The sequence below is a fragment of the Barbus barbus genome, assembly GCF_936440315.1.
Source record: "Barbus barbus genome assembly, chromosome: 24".
NCBI lineage: Eukaryota > Metazoa > Chordata > Actinopteri > Cypriniformes > Cyprinidae > Barbus > Barbus barbus.
This window is the reverse complement of record NC_136752.1, coordinates 9,875,598-9,894,514: the sequence shown is the minus strand read 5'-3', so window position 1 is coordinate 9,894,514 and position 18,917 is coordinate 9,875,598. Positions and strand designations below refer to the sequence as shown.

The 18,917-nt window shown below is 36.3% G+C and overlaps 2 protein-coding genes across 4 annotated transcripts in view; one reads left to right on the top strand and one right to left on the bottom strand.

Moving 5' to 3' along the window:
* Positions 1–149: 149 nt before the first annotated feature.
* LOC306844152 (cytochrome c oxidase assembly factor 7) lies at positions 150–5,337 on the bottom strand. Of its 3 annotated transcripts, XM_079376094.1 has the most exons (4): positions 4,245–4,306; positions 3,902–4,098; positions 3,681–3,821; positions 588–1,238 (listed from the first exon to the last, which is right to left on the bottom strand). In XM_079376094.1, the coding sequence occupies exons 2-4, from the start codon at positions 4,005–4,007 to the stop codon at positions 796–798; spliced, it is 690 nt and encodes a 229-aa protein (XP_079232220.1). In that variant the 5' UTR covers positions 4,008–4,098; positions 4,245–4,306; the 3' UTR covers positions 588–795. The 3 variants fall into 3 exon arrangements, with proteins under 3 accessions (XP_079232219.1, XP_079232220.1, XP_079232221.1); XM_079376093.1 differs by having other exon boundaries at positions 150–1,238; positions 3,902–4,310; XM_079376095.1 differs by lacking the exons at positions 3,902–4,098; positions 4,245–4,306 and adding an exon at positions 5,133–5,337.
* Positions 5,218–18,917, top strand: part of LOC306844149 (protein zyg-11 homolog) — a 21,206-nt gene continuing 7,506 nt past the window's right edge. The window contains exons 1-8 of the mRNA XM_079376091.1: positions 5,218–5,580; positions 7,130–7,295; positions 11,022–11,536; positions 12,778–13,023; positions 13,139–13,279; positions 13,351–13,527; positions 14,659–14,723; positions 15,566–15,665. Coding sequence (XP_079232217.1) covers positions 5,578–5,580; positions 7,130–7,295; positions 11,022–11,536; positions 12,778–13,023; positions 13,139–13,279; positions 13,351–13,527; positions 14,659–14,723; positions 15,566–15,665 — 1,413 coding nt within the window. The 5' untranslated portion in view covers positions 5,218–5,577. The remainder of the gene's footprint in view (positions 5,581–7,129; positions 7,296–11,021; positions 11,537–12,777; positions 13,024–13,138; positions 13,280–13,350; positions 13,528–14,658; positions 14,724–15,565; positions 15,666–18,917) is intronic.

Genomic DNA, 18,917 nt, shown 5'->3' with positions numbered 1-18,917 from the left:
AAGAGCTGAGAGAGGGCGTGGTTTCATTCTGCTGCTGCTGCTGCAGTGTCATTGAAGGTGAAGAATGCCTGAGCATCGTAGGAATCATATAAAATGTAACGATGCCATAAATGATTCTTTTAGTGCTTTTAAGGAAGACATTTTTGGTCAATTTTGATGCAATTTTACTGTATCTCCTGCCTTCGGGAGTTTGTTGCCAAATGCGTTTATTTAGTTTTCAGACCTCAACAGCAATAATGTATTCACTGATAAATATAATAAAAATATTGAACAAAAACGTAGTAGCCTAACATTAATTCAGTTTACAAAAATGCATTGTCATTTAATATACAGTATGTCATTTACGTTTAAAAAACTCAGTTAATGGACATTTTGAAACATCAAAATATTAAAGTCTGTCTCGATGCATAAATTAATGTTCAGATTGCAATCTGTTCACCATAGTAAGAGGCAAGCAGTTCGCCAGAAAACCTCAAATGTGCATGCGAAGATTCAATTTAACTTGAGTATGCTTCCATCTAGTGGTCATTTTACGCACAGCACCAGTTACAAGGATTCGATTCTAATTCAGACCACTAGAGAATAGTAGAGTTCTTTAATTAAACTTTAATAATAAGTCTTTGCCAACTCTCACAGTCTAGGTTATCTATAACAGTTTCTGTAACTAGCTTATATTAACACCATCACTCTCAGACATAAATCATCACAGTTACAACAAAAAAAGTGTCATAGAACACCTTTATTAAAATAATTTATGCTGTGTTTACATTAGTGATATCAAAACAGGAAGGTTTCTCACTCCCCAAATTTCAGTTGGCGTTCTTTCTGCTGTCCGTGGAGTTCTCTGGCCCTGTTCTTCAGCTCCTCTGCTTTCTGATCATCCTTATTTGTCCCATCGCCCAGTTTGTACATGCGACTGGCATTGGCGCAGCCCCATACGTGTCCTAGCTCGCAGGCTCGCAGGGCGTACTTTAGAGCCAGCGGCATGTTTTTTTCCACCCCTGGAGATCCCTGGATTAAAAGAGTGCTCAGGTTGAAACAGCTGGGGGCAAAGCCTCCCTCACAAGCCTTCTCGTAGTACTGCTGAGCCACCTTCGCATCAACTCCCCCTTCCATGGCTCGCCCATCATGGGCAAGCAGAGCTATGTTGTGACAAGCGTCCACTGACTTCTTTCCTTTGCTGTTACACGCCTTCATAAAACAGGAGTATGCCGTCTTTAAACACTCCGTCACACCACCTGATGTCAAAAGCAGCACATTGAAATACAACATATGAAGAGTTTATTTGCAAAAACAGATAAATCCATTTTTTTAATTTTTCAAAAATCATGTTTTTTTCTTATTGTAATCATGTTTTTATTGTGTTAGCTAGTATTTTTATTTATTTTTGTTATTTTACACCTAATCAAAATAACCCAACCGCAGTCTGAGATTAATTGGAATGCACAATGAAAAAACATGATTTTTGAAAATTGTTAAAAACCGAGTTTGTGCTCAGTGCTCAGTGCTCAGTTTAACTGTTCAGAACAAACAAGGGACTCATGAACAACTAGGGCTGGGCGATATGGCCAAAAAAATGATCACAATAGTATAATTTTATATCACGATACATTATCATGATGATTTTTTTCATATCAGTCGATATCGATAATTATCATGATAGATGTTAAAACTTTATTTCTTTCAAGTTTAAAGCAAGAATAAAAATAAAATAAATAGAAAAATTAATTTCTTAGTTTCTGCATGTTCTAATGAGTGATATTGTTTCAAATCAAGAAACAGGTTTGGGTTGCCTGGTAATATTAATAATAATATCCATTTTTTGTCTCTTAGAAATGCACATTGGATAGTAGCTTGAGTTAGGATGCAGAGGTAAAATTTATTCCTTTTTATTCCATTTTTAAAGTCAGTAACATCTGTAAAAATTGTACCAACCTCAGTTTTATATGGTTAAATTTATTCTGACCAAGTTTTTTTTTATATTAAGCTTATGATCTCCCATAGTTGCATACATTTAAATCATGATGATAAACAATTAAAACCACACACATTGTACCTCAATACCATGGTAAAAATATAACTATATGGTTTTTAGGTACGTTAGCCTGTTTGTATGAAAAACAGTAGTCTAAAAACATTCAGTATAAATGCACACATACTATAGCTTAATCACAAATACATACTATAATTAGATACCATTACTCCTGTAATAAAATTCAATGTGAATATCCCACATTTCTGCCACAATACCTTGGTGCAGTGAGTGTTACTACAGTAAATCCATGGTAAATGATGGCGATGTGTAGCTTGAAAAGCCTTCTGACTGTCTCGTTGCACACAGTGTTTCTCCTGTTCGGCTATAAACTAGTTTAAATCACCGAGTCATTTGTGTTCATCGCTGAATTCAAGCGCTTCACGCTGGAGCTCACAGCGCTGTTTAGTGCTCGCGTGACCGAGTAAACGCATCCGCTCGAGTGAGTTCACGACAGCAGTTTGAACTGTTTTTCGTTCCGCTTTTGGCTTTTGAATGTTTTGTGTGCTTTCTGTGACGTTTCAATTTGATTTTGATTTTACAGCATGTTTACGAACAGATAAATAAAAATAAATATTCAAAAAAATATTCAAAAATTTAACTAGGATTTATAGATGTAAAAAATAAAAACATAAATTAATAAATCATATATAGGCAAGTTAAAATCATAGTAATTTACTACAGATTTGCTTTGTTAAATATCATAAACGAATAATAATTTAATGTCTAAATTTTGGATTAAATCTGATATTTATCAAACAAATGTCCTTAAAATGTCAAAAAAGGTCTTATTGGATCATTTGAAATTCTAAGAAATAAGAAATAGAAAGTTATTTGATCCTTTTAGGACTAAGTCAAAATAATAATATGATTTCTATTTTTTTTTTTTTTTTGGAGGGGGAGCAGTGAAGAAACAAGTTTTTAAGATATACACTTGTATGTTAATTAAGTAATAATAAGTATTTATTAAATATTCAGTATGTATGCGTGTGTGTACACTCTAAAAAAATGGTACTATATAGCACTAAAAGTGGTTCTTTGGCTCGTAATCATAGGGGAACCACTTTTGGTGCTATATAGAACCAAATATTGGTGCTTCAGTGGTTCTTCATTGGTTCTTTGGCATGACTGAAGGGCTATATAGCACCGCTACCATATACAGAACCTGTTAAGCTCCTGTATGGTTCTTCAGTGGATATTTGGGGTGATTAAGGTGCTATATAGCACCACTGCCGTACAAAGAACCTGTTAAGCCCCTTTAAAGGTTCTTTATGAGCCAAAGAACCACTGTTGGTGCTGTTTAGAACCATTTTTGTTGAAGAAATACAGTGCAATATGGCACCTCTTATAGTTCTACATAGCACCATTTGACACAGGTGCTGTAAAAGATATGGTGCTATATAGCACCAAAAGTGGTTCCCCTATGATTACAAGCCAAGAACCACTTTTAGTGCTATATAGCACCATTTTTTTAAATGTGTGCCTGCTGCTTATCAATCCATCTTAACCATATGCAGTCCAAAATGAATTATATTAGTACTGACACAATTCTGCATTTGTAATTATAAAAATACATCTACAATTTTGACACATGAAGCAAGCTTTTATCTGCATGATCCTAAATTCTAGCAACAAACGCTGGCTTTACCTTTGCCGGTGACATGGTAAGCGCCGAGCTTATAGCAGCTCTCTCCATGGCCATTCACCTCGCAGTTGTGCTTGAGAACCTGGGCTGTGGACTCATAGTTCTTCTTCACACCCTCCAAATAATCTGCTAACCTCTGACAGCCTGACAAACACAAGAAACACAGATGAACGAGATCATGAAGCTGTTCAGCACCCGCGAGAGGGGGACAGCGCTCAACCGACCTTCAGGATCCTTCTCCCGGTAACACTGATAACTGTACTCCACTCCTAAATTATCCAGAAACTGCTTCACCTCCTGTTCGTCCTCAAAGTTAATCAACCCGGCCATGAGGTAACAGATTCCCGATCACTTGCACACACCTGCTGAAGGTCTCGCGTCCACAACTCTTGACCTTGCTCACTGATTAGTTGTGCAAGAACTTGCAGGAAAATGTATTTTTTTTAAAAATAGGAATAGGAATAATAAACGCATTCGTCCAAAACATAGAGATTCGTTTTAGCTGAATTTAGACATGTGTTGTCAAATATTCATAATTATGAAACAGTTACAGAACAACGTGCTTACGCTACACATGCAACCGGAGATCGCTTCCTGCTTCGCTCAAAGTCACCAACGGGCTTCCGTAGGCCCCGCCCACTGTACTGTCTTACGAAATCATTTTTATTTGGCGGAAATATTAAAAGTACGATTGTACATCTTTTTTTTTCCTTTTTTTTTTTGTGGATGTATTTGTGTTAAAGCTTTGTGGAATCTTAAATATCATAAGATCACAAATGATCTTAGACCTAATTATTTTAACCAAATAATTCTACATTTACAATGTGAATAGCATAAAATAAAACCTGTACATACTGCATTTTGCAGGTTATAGAAAATAAAACTTAAAACTTGAATATAAATATTTCTAAAACTAAAAAATGTGCACCTTAAACTTAGGAAACCATAAAATTACCAAACCTTTATGGTCTTTGTGGTCAAAATATTATGTATTTATTTATTTATTTTGATTTTTTACTTATTTAGTCATTTAGCAGACGCTTTTATCCAAAGCGACTTACAAATGAGGACATAAGAAGCAATCAAAACCAACAAAAGAGCGACAACGTGCAAGTGCTATTACAAGTCTCAGTTAGCCTAACGCAGTACAGATAAATATTATTATTATTAATTTTTATTTATTTATTTAATGTACATGACTTACTGTTAGTAGGAGCTTACATAGGCCTACATTATTTACAAATACTGTTCTATATTTACTCTAGCCGTTTTTATATTTTTGTAATAATGCAATTTAATACATATCTTGCCCAATTATCTTACTTTGGCTGAATTCAGAAAATCAAAATTTTTATAAGTCAGAAAGAGTCTTTATATACGTAAATATGTGTATATTTCGATTTTTAGAATTGTATAGAGTATAAAATAACATTTATGAATGTAAAATGTACTTACATAAATGCATCCCAAAATTATGAAACAAAACTGTATTATTGTTATCATAATGCAGAAGCAGCTCTTCCGAAGCCCCGCCCCCTCTGATGCAGATCCGTTTCCCGTGACGACCTTGTTTACTTGTCAAGACGTCGCTGCCGTTTCCTCCCGAGTCACGATATAAAACCCCGTCAAAATGCCTGACAGCACTTAATGACCGAGAAGAAATCCTCTAAACAACAATGCAAACGAGGAACAAAGGTTACGGTGGATTTATAGCGGCCCGTGTTCTTTTAAACACCGACTAGTAGGATCTGCAAATGTTTGAAGACAGATGTTTGACGGCTAACAGGCTAACAGGCTAAGAGCATTTCAGTCGGATTGTATTTGATCTACACCTCACCCCACCTGCCATTATCCGCAGAACACGAGCGTTTCTTTCGTTTTGATCCATCTCTTCGAGACCATGGTAAGACTTTAGATGTCACACTACTGTACGTTATGTAGCAAAAGAGTGCAGTTCGCCAGATGATTCATATCATTCCTCAGATGTGAAACTACTGTAAGCCAAGCTGTTTGTTCAACGCTGAGGTTTGTAGGTCATAAAGTGTGCTGCATTAGGGATGACTGACTGTTTAGGTCTAGGAGATTCTTCTACGATGTTTTCTCAGTTCTTTATTGTGCTGATCATAAGCTTGTAGCTACCAGAAGGTTATAAGCTCAGACCCTTTAAAGCTTTAAAGCACCATTTTGTTCCTTGAGCAAAACACCAACACTTGCTCCTGCTGTCTGACTAAATTAAGGGGTTTCAGTGTTTTTCAGTGGCCCACAAAACATGATACGTATGAAAATGAAATTATGTAGCTGCCAATATGTTCTATGCTGTGTAATGTATACTATATATGTGGTATACTAATTTTAAATATTTGTAAAACTTTTAGTAACTTAATTTATATTGTTATGTTCAACTTGCTGTAATATTGTATTGTTTACATTCATTATTGAAATCTAATTTTTACGTATTTTAATTAAATTTGTATTTATTTAAACCTTTTATTTATATATATATATATATATTATATTATATATATATTCTGTTATTTATGGCGTCCTGCACATGACGTGTACAAAATATATTTATCGTGGCCACGGAAAATTATCGTCTTCGTGTGTCAGATATATTAAAAGTAGTTTGCTAGTATGCTATTCTCTATGCTATATTACATTATAATATAGTATACGACCAAATATGCTTATTTTCAGATCTCCGAAAAAGTATAAAATGGCATTTATGGGTATAAAATGTACTTAAAATACTGACTATACATTATTAATAAATAATATGTAACTTATAAAGAAATGTATCTTGCTGTCTCAAATATAATAACAATAAATGATCTTATTAATAGCCAAAAAATGCATTTGCAAAATGAGAATATCACTAAGAAATACTTACATACTGTATTTTGCAATACTGAATTTAACAATTTTTATTCCATTCCCTCACTTTAATTTAATCATGGCCACAAATAAATTTTTTTCCCTTCATTTTAGTAAATCGTGGCTATGTTGTACTGGTTTGTTTCCCTTGGTTTTCATTTAATTAAAATGAGGGAACAAATTAGTACAATGTGGTCAGGATTAAATTAAAATGAAGGGACAAATTAATAAGTTGTGGGAACTAATTCTTAAATCGTAACCACTATATATATGCAGGGCTCCGTAGTTATTCATTTTTAAATTTTACACAGTTTTCACTAATCTTTTCCACATACTCCTGTCCATAACCCTTCCCTGTGGTCCTCTGTGGGTCCCCGGACCCCAGTTTGAAAACCCCGGGACTAGTTTATATAAAAAGATCTATTATCCAGTTAAGAGACTGGTTTTCCACTCATTACTTACAATATAATACATCAAAGGATTCATTTCCTAGGCACTGTAATGAAAGAAAACTTCTCAACCCTAGGAAAAGAAAGGCGTATGAGGGTGTGTCTGATTTGATGTTGTTGTTGTTGTAGGACGAGGCTTCCCCGCCGTCTCTGACCGATCTGTGCATGACTCTGGTGAGCTCCAGGCTGGAGCTCTTCTGTGAGATGCGTGATGACGGCTCGCTCTCCTTCCGTGAGCCTCTGGTCTTCCCGCAGGAGCTGGCCGACCAACTGCTCTGCAAGATGGCCACTGAGGGTGAGTACGAGGCGTCCTGTGTTTTGACGAAGGCTGCACTAACATAGGATGACATTCCTGCACTTGGAACAATGATTGTGTGTTCTATATAGTATTCTAAAGGGATAGTCCATCTAAAAATAAAGACTAAGTAATTTACTCGCCTTCATGTCACTCCAAACTTGTATGACTTTCTTCTGTGGAACGCAAAAGAAGATATTTTAAGAATGTTGGTAAAAAAAACACTGAGACGTTTCTCTTTTTCATTCTTGGGTGAACTATCCCTTTAAAAAACAGTTTATCATCAAGAGGACAGAAAAAACATTGTAAATGTTTATCAGTAAAACAAAACACAGGAATAGTTCACCAAATATTAAAATTCACCCTCACCCTTGAAAAAGAAGAATAAACAGCTTAAAATTTGTTCATATTCATTATCACTTTGTATAAGGAACAGACCAAAATGAAATTCAATAATTCTGGTTCCAATTGAGTGTAATGATTCTATTAAAATATTATATATATATATATATATATATATATATATATATATATATATATATATATATATATATATATATACATACATACACAGTGCCGCCCACTAATATTGACACCCATGGTAAATATGAGCAAAGGTGGCTGTGAAAATAAATCTGCATCATTTATCTTTTTGATCTTTCATTCAAAAAATTCACAAAATTCTAAACTTTAATTGAAGTAAAACAATTGAAAGTGGGGGAAACACACATTATGAGAGAATTTTTTTTCTCCAACGTATGTTGGCTACCATTATTGGCACCCCTAGAAATTCTTATGAGTAAAATATCTCTGAAGTATATTCCTATTTATACTTACATTTTTTAGCTCACCAGGGTGATTAAGAAATTGAACATGAAATTGTCCAACCATGACTTCCTGTTCCACAGGATTATAAATATGAGGAACACAAAGGCCAAATTCCAATAATCATCCGTCACAAGTTCTGATGTACCGAACAATAAAAGTTGTTCGGTGCATTGTTGAGCTTCACAAAAAAGAAAGTGGGTGTAAGAAAATGGTTAAAGCATTGAAAATCTCCATTTCCACCATCAGGGCAATAATTAAAGGTGTCATAGAATGCATTGATACAATATTTTAAATTTTTCTCTGATATCTAAATGGAAGGTATGTGGCTTAGGTAAGGGCAAAAATTCTCCAGAAACGGTTTTACATGTCCATTTACAACCCTAGGATTTCTCCCTAGAATGAAATGGTATGTTTTACCTTATTTGGAAGGGTCATGAATAATAATGAGCTCTGCTCTGATCGGCTGTTTCACAGTGCAGCTCATTTCAGTAGCTCACACAGAAGGAAACACAGGGAAAATATACATTTTGTTACTTTCTCGCGCAGTTATATCGTTGGGTAATTATACTGTAAATAAAATGCGGGCATCAGGGAGCCGCTATTAATATGCACAATCTTTTTTTAGTTTCACTTTCACTTTCGAGATTCACGATCGCACGTGCTCTGTTTATACTATGGAGCAGCAGTACTTACCACACATTTACAAGATCAGATGCTTGTCAGTGGTACTCAGGATCTGTAAATCATTCGCCATCATCCTCAGTCATCTCTCCTTTCTCTGTTTATGTGGTAAGTGAAATCTTATGTACTGTATGTAACAGGCTAGCAAGGAGCTAACCATGTCCCTTTAGTGGCTCGCAATATTTTATTAGAATGCGTTATTTGCTTTCCGTGCCTTTCTGAATAAAGACACCAACCCATCCCTGCACTTCACTTCCCCTGCACAGCCTGGAACATAACATTTATTTCCATGATCTGCCATATTCGCTGTTGTCCTCGCTTGTTTCTTCACAATACCTGCAGAACTTCTGATGGTTCGGCTGGCAGCTGGCCTAGAACATGGGAGGGTAGACGTTATGCAAATGTTGGGGGTATAACTATTAGTGATCCCGACTGTTATGTCACAGTCGGTGTTATGTTCTGAGTCGCCTATTTTTCATTGGTCTTTTGCATTCACGAGATTTACATAAGAAGGACGAAACAATGGTGTTTGAGGCTCACTTTATGTCATTTCCATGTACAGAACACTTATTATTCAACTATGCCAAGGTAAAAACAGTTTTCCATTCTGTGGCACCTTTTAAGAGGTTCCAATCAACTAAAGATGTTACAAATCTGCCTGGAAGAGGACATGTCTATATCGTCCTAATGCAAGGTGAGGAGGAGAGTTTGAGTGGCCAAAGACTCTCCAAGGATCTAGCTGGAGAATTGCAGAGTCTCGGGGTCAGAAACCTAAAAAAAAAAATCAAACAGCCCCTATATCACCAGTTGTTCAAATGGGTTTCAAGAAAGAAAAAAAAAACTCCTGGCTCATCCAAAAACAAACTCCAGCAAATTCAGTTGTCAGACACGACTGGAACTTCAAATGGCACTGGCTTCTTTTTTTTTGGCAGCAAACCCACCAGATGGGTTTGGTGCAAACAGGGATAAAAAGTACCCCATGTCCACAGTTAAATATACTGCTGGATCTATAATGTTGTTGTAGGGGCCTGTTTTTCTACCGGAGGTCCTGGACATCTTGTTCAGATGCATGGCATCATGGATTCTATAATATACCAACAGATAAAAAATCTAAACCGACTGAGCTCAAAATGAAGCTTCTGCCATGGCTGTGTCAGTTCCCTGACCTGAACCCTGTAGAAAATGAGTGGGCTGAACTGAAGAGAAGAAGCACCAACATGGAGCTGGTATTCTGAAGGATCTGGAGAGATTCTCTGATCTCTTGTCAAGTGTTCTCTAAACTCATCGGGTATTATAGGAGAAAACTCAGAGCTGTTATCTTGGGAAAAGGACGTTGGAATAATTGGGTTCCAATAACTGTGGCTAACGTGAACTAGAGAAAAACATTTATTTCATAATGTGAGTTTCCCCCCACTTTCCATTGTTTTACTTTAATGAAAGGTTAGAATTTTGTAAATGTTTTCAATGAAAGATCAAAAGGATTAACAATGCAGATTTATTTTCACAGCCGCCTTTGCTCATATTTACCAAGGGTGCCAATATTAATGGGCGGCACTATAATTTTTTTATTTATTTTTTTACTGATTTTCTATTGGTACAGTATATGGTGGTTTAATTAAAAGTATTTTTAAAATAGTATATATAATTAAAGTACCATATACAGTACCAATACCAAATCAGTATTATTTATAAATTAATGTTATTTATTCATACATTGAATTAGCTTTTATATATTTTCCTGTCTATTTAAATTTTTATTAATATAATATAATTATTGTTATTATTATTATTTTTGAACCTATAAAACTTTACAATTTATTTCATTTTAGTAAGTTTTGAACTTATTTCACTTTGTTGCCAAGGCAACAAATATTTTTTTTTTTGCTTTTAGTTCACATTAACGTTTATTCACAAACTCTAATTTTGATCGTCCGAGTCCCTATTCAGTTTCATTGTATTGAAAATAACATGAGCAAGAGTGTAAAACAGTGTAAAATTTCAGTGTAAATGGGGCCCGATCATAGTAAGTTTAGTAAAATGAAACTAACATGTTTTTTAGTTCTTTTATAAAGTTATATTTTTGGCCTTTTTATGGCTATTGGATAGAACCGTGCAGAACTGAGAGGGGAACAGGAGCTGGAAATTAAATTATGCTGCATGTCAGACGAAATTAATGAATCTGTACTAAAAACGTTGACCATAATGGCTCTCTTACAGGCCTGTTGAATGACAGCACGGTGGGAATCTTCCGAAGCTGCCAGCAGTTCCGGTTGCGTCACGCCTGCATCCGCACCGCGCGCATCTCCGCCGAGGCCTACCACCGTGCCCTCTGCCCGCACCGCCTCGTGGAGCTAGACGCTTCACGGGTCAACGCTGACCTCACCATTGCCGACATCCTTCGAGGTTTATCATCCAATAAAACCTTGCAGGAGAGTCTGCAGCGGCTCGTCCTGAATGGCCTGACCATGTCTTCTCTGGAGGAGCCCAGCCGTCGCTGTTTCAGTGCCATGCAGGGGTTGCGTGCGCTCAGCGTGTCCAGCGTGGACTTCTACGACTCGGGCTTGGTTGACGTGTGCGCACTGCCTCGCCTGGAGAGTTTGGATATCTCCAACACCTCAGTGACGAACCTGACCCCACTCCTGGGCTTAAGGAGCAGGCTGCGCTACCTCACCATGCACCAGCTCAAGAGGCTGGAGATGACCACTGCTCATCTGCTAGCTGTGCTCAGTCAGGTCAGCTCTCCATGTGTTTTTATGCTGAGGTCACTGAGGTTACTGTTGTGTCTTTCAAGAAACAAAGGCATGTATAATTTAATGTCTCTAAAAATGTCATGTGAGGTAACTGTCAAATCAAGATTCTATATTTTTCTTGTATCTTTAAATATATTTAAGTAAAAAGGTGGGGTGGGGGGGGTTTGTTTGTTTTTTACAAATATCATAAATTATGAATATCATAGACATTTTTAGGGATAAAATTTAATCACATTTAAAATGAAACCTGAAAATACACAAATGAATGCTAATGCAATATATCAAAATGTTAAATAATATTAAAATAAAACGGACTCAAATGCTGTTTTTACTACTGAAGTTATGCCTTTTATTCTTAACATGATGCTAGTTTAAAGGCATTTAGGAAAAATTGATTAAAATCACTGCAATATTTATTATGTTGCTTTTACATCACAAGCAAAATCATCACTAGTATATTACAAGACATTAATAATTCATGATATATTTTTTTTTTACAAATATGAATTATTAATTTATTAATATCATGAAGTTTTTAGGGACATTTTACAACCTAATATTTTCAGTGATTTACTGACCTTGAAACAGTCAAAAGGATCTGAAGACTTAGAATTATTATGACTAATTATTTATTTATTTTTTGCAATAGATACTGCTATATGAGGAGGGGGGGGCTTGAACAGCTAAATTTGGAATTCATACTAGAACAGTTGAGGTGGTGTTGTAGGGGAGTGCATTTGAATAGAAAATAAAATAATTTAAAAAGCTGAAATATTTACTTTAAATTTTTTAATTAGTTTTAATATTTTGTGGTTTATTACTTTATATCAATATTAAAATAATATTTAAAAAGTTAAAATAAGTTTTAGTATAACTAAAATTACAATACTAATTTGTCTGAATATTCAGTGATTAAACAATCAAGTTTTTAATTATTTATCTTAATTTATTTTATTCATATTAAGAAGCAATGAAGCAGTTAGATGGACAGACAGATAGATAGTTGTATCATCCTGATATTTTTTACTTAAAAATATTTTAATAAAGAAATTGAAAATATCAAATCATTATAGATGCGAATTGCATTTCAAATCTATTTTAGAGTGAATAGCAGAATTTATTTTTTGACTTTAAGAAATTTGTCTCTCTAGCCAGAAAGTTCATCATTATGCTTTTTTATGATGATATGTAATTGTATGCACATTATTTTTCTGTTTGTCCAGCTGGAGGGTTTACAGCACCTTGATATCTCAGACGATAAGCAGTTCACATCCGACGTGGCTCGGCAGCTGCTGGAGACTCCTGGCATCCTGCCCCAGCTGGTGTCTCTGGACGTGTCTGGCCGTAAGCAGGTGACTGATGCAGCGGTCAGGGCTTTCGTGGAGGCGAGACCGGGCATGACCTTTGTTGGTCTGCTGGCCACCGATGCCGGATTCTCTGACTTCCTGTCTGGAGAGGGCAGCTTAAAGGTAGGTGCTCAGATGCAACAGCAAGATGTTTTGAAAAACTATCCTGATTCTATGTTGCTTCTTTTTAGATGTAGTAGGTGATTGTAAGATCGTGATTTTTGTTCGGTTTTTGCAGGTAACTGGAGAAGCCAATGAGACGCAGATCTGTGAGGCGTTGAGAAGATACAGCGAGAGAGAGGGGTTTGTCAGGGAAGCTCTCTTCCATCTTTTCAGCCTCACTCATGCCATTGAGAAACCAAGACCTGACATCCTGAAGGTACGCATACTTGCAAAGATCACTGCGTTTATCCATATTAGCACTCATGTCCCTGCTCTCTCCATCTGCAGTTGGTAGCGTTAGGGATGAAGAATCATCCGGCCACACTGAATGTGCAGCTGGCAGCCAGTGCCTGTGTGTTCAACCTCACCAAACAGGAACTAGCCTTTGGAATCCCTGTACGACTCCTGGGGAACGTCACACAGCTGCTACTCGAAGCCATGAAGACCTTCCCCAACCACCAGCAGGTACATAAATACAAGACTGTGGTGTAGAAAGCCCATGACAGCTGAAATAAAATTATAGCTGACAATATTTAATGTATTTTTTGCTCTCCACGTGTAACCAAAAAATGTATTAATAATATCATTGGTCTAATTATGTTGCCAAATACATTAAATGCTTATTGCAAAACATATGCACTATAAATCTAGTTTATAATAAGCAAAACATGTTTCACTAAATGAACACAAGGAAGAATAACATTTACTAATTTCTTTTACTATGCTGAATGTATTGATGCTTTATAATAAAGAGCAGTTTTTGTATTTTATACTATATATTATTTAATATAGCTATGTTTATATATATATTTTTTTAGTTCATTTTGAATCGTTTTAGTACTGAATTCATTTATTAAAATGTACAGTTTGAACAGGGAATAAATCAACCTTACCTATTCAAACCATTATTATAAAATTAAAAATGTATATATTATTAAAAACCATTTTGGGTTAAGTAAATATTAAATGAAAAACATTTGATATGAAACTAAATTAAGTTTAAGTTGAATACTAAAATTACTCAAATTGAAATGGAAGCTAAAAAAAATTATTAAAAAGTTGAATTAAAATTAAACCTGAAAATATACAAATGAATGCTAATTCAAAATATTATTATAATACTAAAATAAAAATAAACTCAAATGCTCTTTTTACTACTAAAGTTAAGCATCTTAACATTGAACTAGTATAATGGCATTTAGGAAAATTGAGTAGATAATGCATTAAAATCACTGCAATAACTATTATTTTGCTTTTACATCACAAGCAAAATCATCACTTGTATATTATGAATATTTCAATATTATTTGGCTCAAATTGTTTCCCTCAGCGGATTAATAAATTAGATTGTATGATAAGATGAATGTGTTATGTAGTCGGGTCACATTCACTTGTGTCAACACTTCTACTGGAAGTACACTTTTCACACAATAAGCATTTGTTCTTCCTGAGAACATTCAACATTTACATTTTACATGATCATTCAGTTCCCCATGATGATGAATCATTTTAAGAATGAGGAAAAGATTTTACAGTTGCCAATTATGATTTCTCTCCGTGAACAGTTGTTCTGTTTTTGTGGGGGGTTTTTTCCAGCTGCAGAAGAACTGCCTGCTATCTCTATGCAGTGATCGAATCTTGCAGGAGGTTCCCTTCAACAGGTAGCACACTTAATTTCTAGTTAAAAATGTTGCAATAATAAATCACTCTATTTCAGGTAATATCAATACATAAAGTAATTTTAAAGAAAAAGCTATCTAAATATGCATGCTATCTTCATCTGTTTGCCTGACCAGTAATCGTCTGTTGCTCTTTTCTTGTATTTGATTGTTGTTTTATGAAACTACTCTTCAAATGTTAGAGGTTAAGTTTTTTTTGCTCACCAACTGAATTACTGCAAACAGTAATATTACAGTAAAAACCGTAATATTGTGAAATTTGTACTGTTTTTCTATTTGAATAGATTTTAAAATGTAACTTATTCCTTTGATGCAAAGCTGAATTTTCAGCAGCATTACTCCAGCCTTCAGTGTCACACGATCCTTAAGAAATCATTCTAATACCAATATTTTTGGTAATGAATAGAAAGTTTAAACGGCTGCATTTATTTGATTTGATTTTTATTTTGTAAGATTCTAACATTATTTGTAATATTATAGTCTCTTTTGATCTACTTAATGCATCCTTGCTGAATATAAGTATTATTAAAAAGTATGTTCAAAGTAATAATGTGGAGTGTGTGAACTTTAAACTCTGATTACAGACGATTATCACCCTTGGAAAGTGTGTCAGCCAATCAGAATGTAGAAAAACAGTTCTGTTTAGTAAATACAGAAGTCAACAATTTAGACACACCTAATCATGACTGTTTACATTTCTAAAATAATTCAAGCATAACATTTTAGATGAAAAGATTCAGATAAATGCTTTCAGTGTTGTCTTGTTGACAGATTTAGATGTCACACCACTTTATGCGAGTCAATTATGACGTTTGTTTGTCCAGGTTCGAAGCTGCCAAGCTGGTCATGCAGTGGCTGTGTAACCACGAGGATCAGAACATGCAGAGGATGGCTGTAGCTATTATCTCCATCCTCGCTGCCAAGGTGAGCAGCTGCAGTCTGTGGCTGAGAATAGGTTTAACGCAGAGAGGAAACATAAGCTGGGAGGCTCCCACAAAAGTTTCGGAACATTCTATCGCGGTGATGCATCATGAAATGCAGTGTGACAGAACTGAGACGGGCACATTGTCCCCGTGTCACGTCAGCCCGCTGATGTCTGCGCAAGTAGGGCTTGCTGCAGTCCACAACATCCAGGGGGCGTGATTGGATCCACATCTAGGGGGTGGAGATTGGTAGGTTTAGGGATGAAGATGGGGTGGGTTTAGGGATCAGGGGGTGTAGATGGGTAGGTTTAGGTATAGGCAGGTGGGAGGAGTTGAATCTATATCCAACCACGCCCCCTGGATCTTGTAGGCTGCAGCGAGACATTTCTCTGTCTGCGGCGGTTAGAGGAGTTTATCTGTGCTGCTGTCATGGGCTGAATTAGTGTTTTTTTTGTTTTCTTTTTTTATTATTAATTAAAAGTTTCTTTAATGTTCATAACATAAAGCTCCCTTCCCATGCACTGAAAACTGTCTGCGAAAAAGGCGTATTACTTGAATATCCCGATACTTGTCTATTCCTAGTGTTTGATGCACAATTCAAGTACATTAAAGTTTTTTAAATCAATCCAATGGATACATAGTTGTGCAGAGAGTAAAATAATGTGTTCGAGTGTGTACATATATAAGATAAACTCTATGTATATATTTGCACATACTTTATAAAGTTATTGGTAGAAAATAGGATTACTGATGTAAAATTGTATTTTATGTATACAAAAATCAGAAAAATTGCAACATAAATAGCTAATAGTGGAGATATGGTAAGAAAGCATGAAGCTCAAAGTGTCAGAATGTCAGTCAAATCCAAAGCAAGATGGAACCCATAGCAACGCGTTATGGCAACAACGTCTCCGGTAGTCTGACGGCAGATTAAGTAAACTGTAAATGAATGAGTGATCGTTACAAAAGTGCGCATCAAATACACTGAACATGGAAGCTCAAACGCATGTGATACGCTAGAACAGACCTCACTGGTTCTTGTGTGTTACACATAGACTGTTTCATATTTCCAAAAGGATGTTGTGTCCGTGACGTCACCCGTAGGTTTCTGAAGAGCATTTTTGAAGCCCAAAGTAGGCGGAGTCGGCTGTCGCCATCTTGGCTGCGCGTCACTCCCGGATAATCGAAAATGGGCAAAAAGGCGGGATCTGGGTGGAGCTGGTTGCTGAAACCACGTCCGCCAAGTGCGACAGTGGTGACCGCAGCGGCAATCCACCTGTCACTAAAGTGGCCACGCCCTTAATTATGCAGAATTTTAAGGCTTGATATATTTTAAACGGATGAGTTATTAAAAAAATTCACCCCCCTCACAGTTGTCATGAAGGGCAAAATTATCTATATAGACCAAAATAATTTTTGAACCAGGCTGTAAACGTTTTTTTTCTGCTGTAAAGTTGGGTATTTTAACATGGGGAGTCTATGGAATTGACTCCCTTTTGCAGCCAGCCTCTAGCGGCCAGTTGACGAATTACAGTTGAAGTCACTTCCGTGTTCGTTTCAAGAGAGGGAGCGGGAGGTTGCCGCTTGGTGTTACGCCCATGCATTTCTTCTTCTTTTGGTTTTAATGGCAGCTGAACAGGCACATTTGAGAATCTTATTTTCCTGGTGGTTGGCAAATCTAATGGAAGGCGAATACTGCCACCTACTGCACGACACTGGCATTACAGCTGCCATAAAATAAGGATCGGGCTGAGGAGAGCCAATAACGATCAGTTAAAAAAATGTGAGATCGGCTTGGGACATCCCTAATATCAATTCCTTTTTATTACTCTTGTTACTTATTTCGCATGCAGAGAGGTTAGCCAATCATCAACGGGCACACTTACATATAGAAGCCTTAAAGGTACAGAGGCGAGGTTTGGCTGAATGCGAAATAGCTGTGTGAAACGACACAATCAAATGCAAAACATATCAGATGTTTAATATACATGGTGGAAAGACCCCTAAAATAATTGTTGCCCCCTTGTGGCAGTCGCACGGCATTTTAAAATTGATTGTTAATCTTCGCCTATTCATATGATAATATGAATAATACGAGACGTGGTGCAGTGGTCAAAGATGTCCATGTGCATATTTACATAGAAAGACTAATAAAAAGCAGCAGAGCTTACTGTAAACAGCTCAGAGTAATCATGTCATCTCCATAAGAACTTTAGTGGTGGTGATGGCGCAGTGGATAAGACACATACCTTTGGTGTGAGAGACCCGGGTTCGAATCCACTGTGAGACACCAATGTGTCCCTGAGCAAGACACTTAACCCCTAGTTGCTCCAGAGGCGTGCGACCTCTGACATAGCAATTGTAAGTCGCTTTGGATAAAAGCGTCAGCTAAATGAATAAATGTAAATGTAAATGTTTATGACTTGCCCAAAGCAGACTTCATTCGTCAGCGTGTTCTGACTTTGTGCGTGCTCATACCGGCAATCATCTTTGTGTGTTCACACACCATATCATACAGGGAATTTACTGGTATTGTTACAACTTGCCTTTCTGGTAAATTACCAGAACTGATTTACCGGTATTTTTAAAAAGGTCCTGTTCACACATGATCTTTTACTGGTAATTTACTGGTAAAGACTGTATGTGGGAAATGGGCCAATTGTTAGTAGATTAATAGATAGTTTTAATGCCCTCCGAAAACACATTCACAACAGATCTCACCAACCACTTCAGGAGGTGTTTTGAGACGCACTCCAAGTGCAACCGGACAAGAGTAAATGAAACCGGTTTTTAAAACCACATGTAAATTTTACTCCTCCCAAAATGGCAAAAAAGAAACAACACGCATCTCCAAAGATATAGCTCGCTGAAGATGAGCATCTCTCTTCAGCAAACACATGAAAATATATATAAAAAACTTTTGGACAAACGCTTGCAAGCTTCCCTAAACACTTCCCCTTGGGGGGAATCCAGCCACTACTTTGAATTGCGCACCACTTCATCAAGTGGATAAGGGAAGTTTATAAGGACAAACCCTTGACCCTTCAGATGTGTCTGAGGGAGTGAGCTCATTATTCATATGTACACCTCAGACAGCTCCATATCCTCCTGAGACCCCCCCCCAAAAACATTTTTGACGAATTTAATTGTATTAATTTTTTTTTTCTATGTCCTCTGTAGAGGACACTAGGACTAAGTTTTTCTAAAAATAAAATAGAATGAATAGACATCAAAAAGGCTAAAACAATGGGAT

Excerpts from the sequence above, each read along its gene's own strand:
- LOC306844152 (XM_079376093.1), bottom strand. The coding sequence starts at position 4,007 with ATGGCCGGGTTGATTAACTTTGAGGACGAACAGGAGGTGAAGCAGTTT. Across the intron at positions 3,822-3,901 it reads CCGGGAGAAGGATCCTGAAG|GCTGTCAGAGGTTAGCAGAT; the intron begins GTCGGTTGAGCG and ends TGTGTTTGTCAG. Across the intron at positions 1,239-3,680 it reads TTACCATGTCACCGGCAAAG|GTGGTGTGACGGAGTGTTTA; the intron begins GTAAAGCCAGCG and ends TTTTGACATCAG.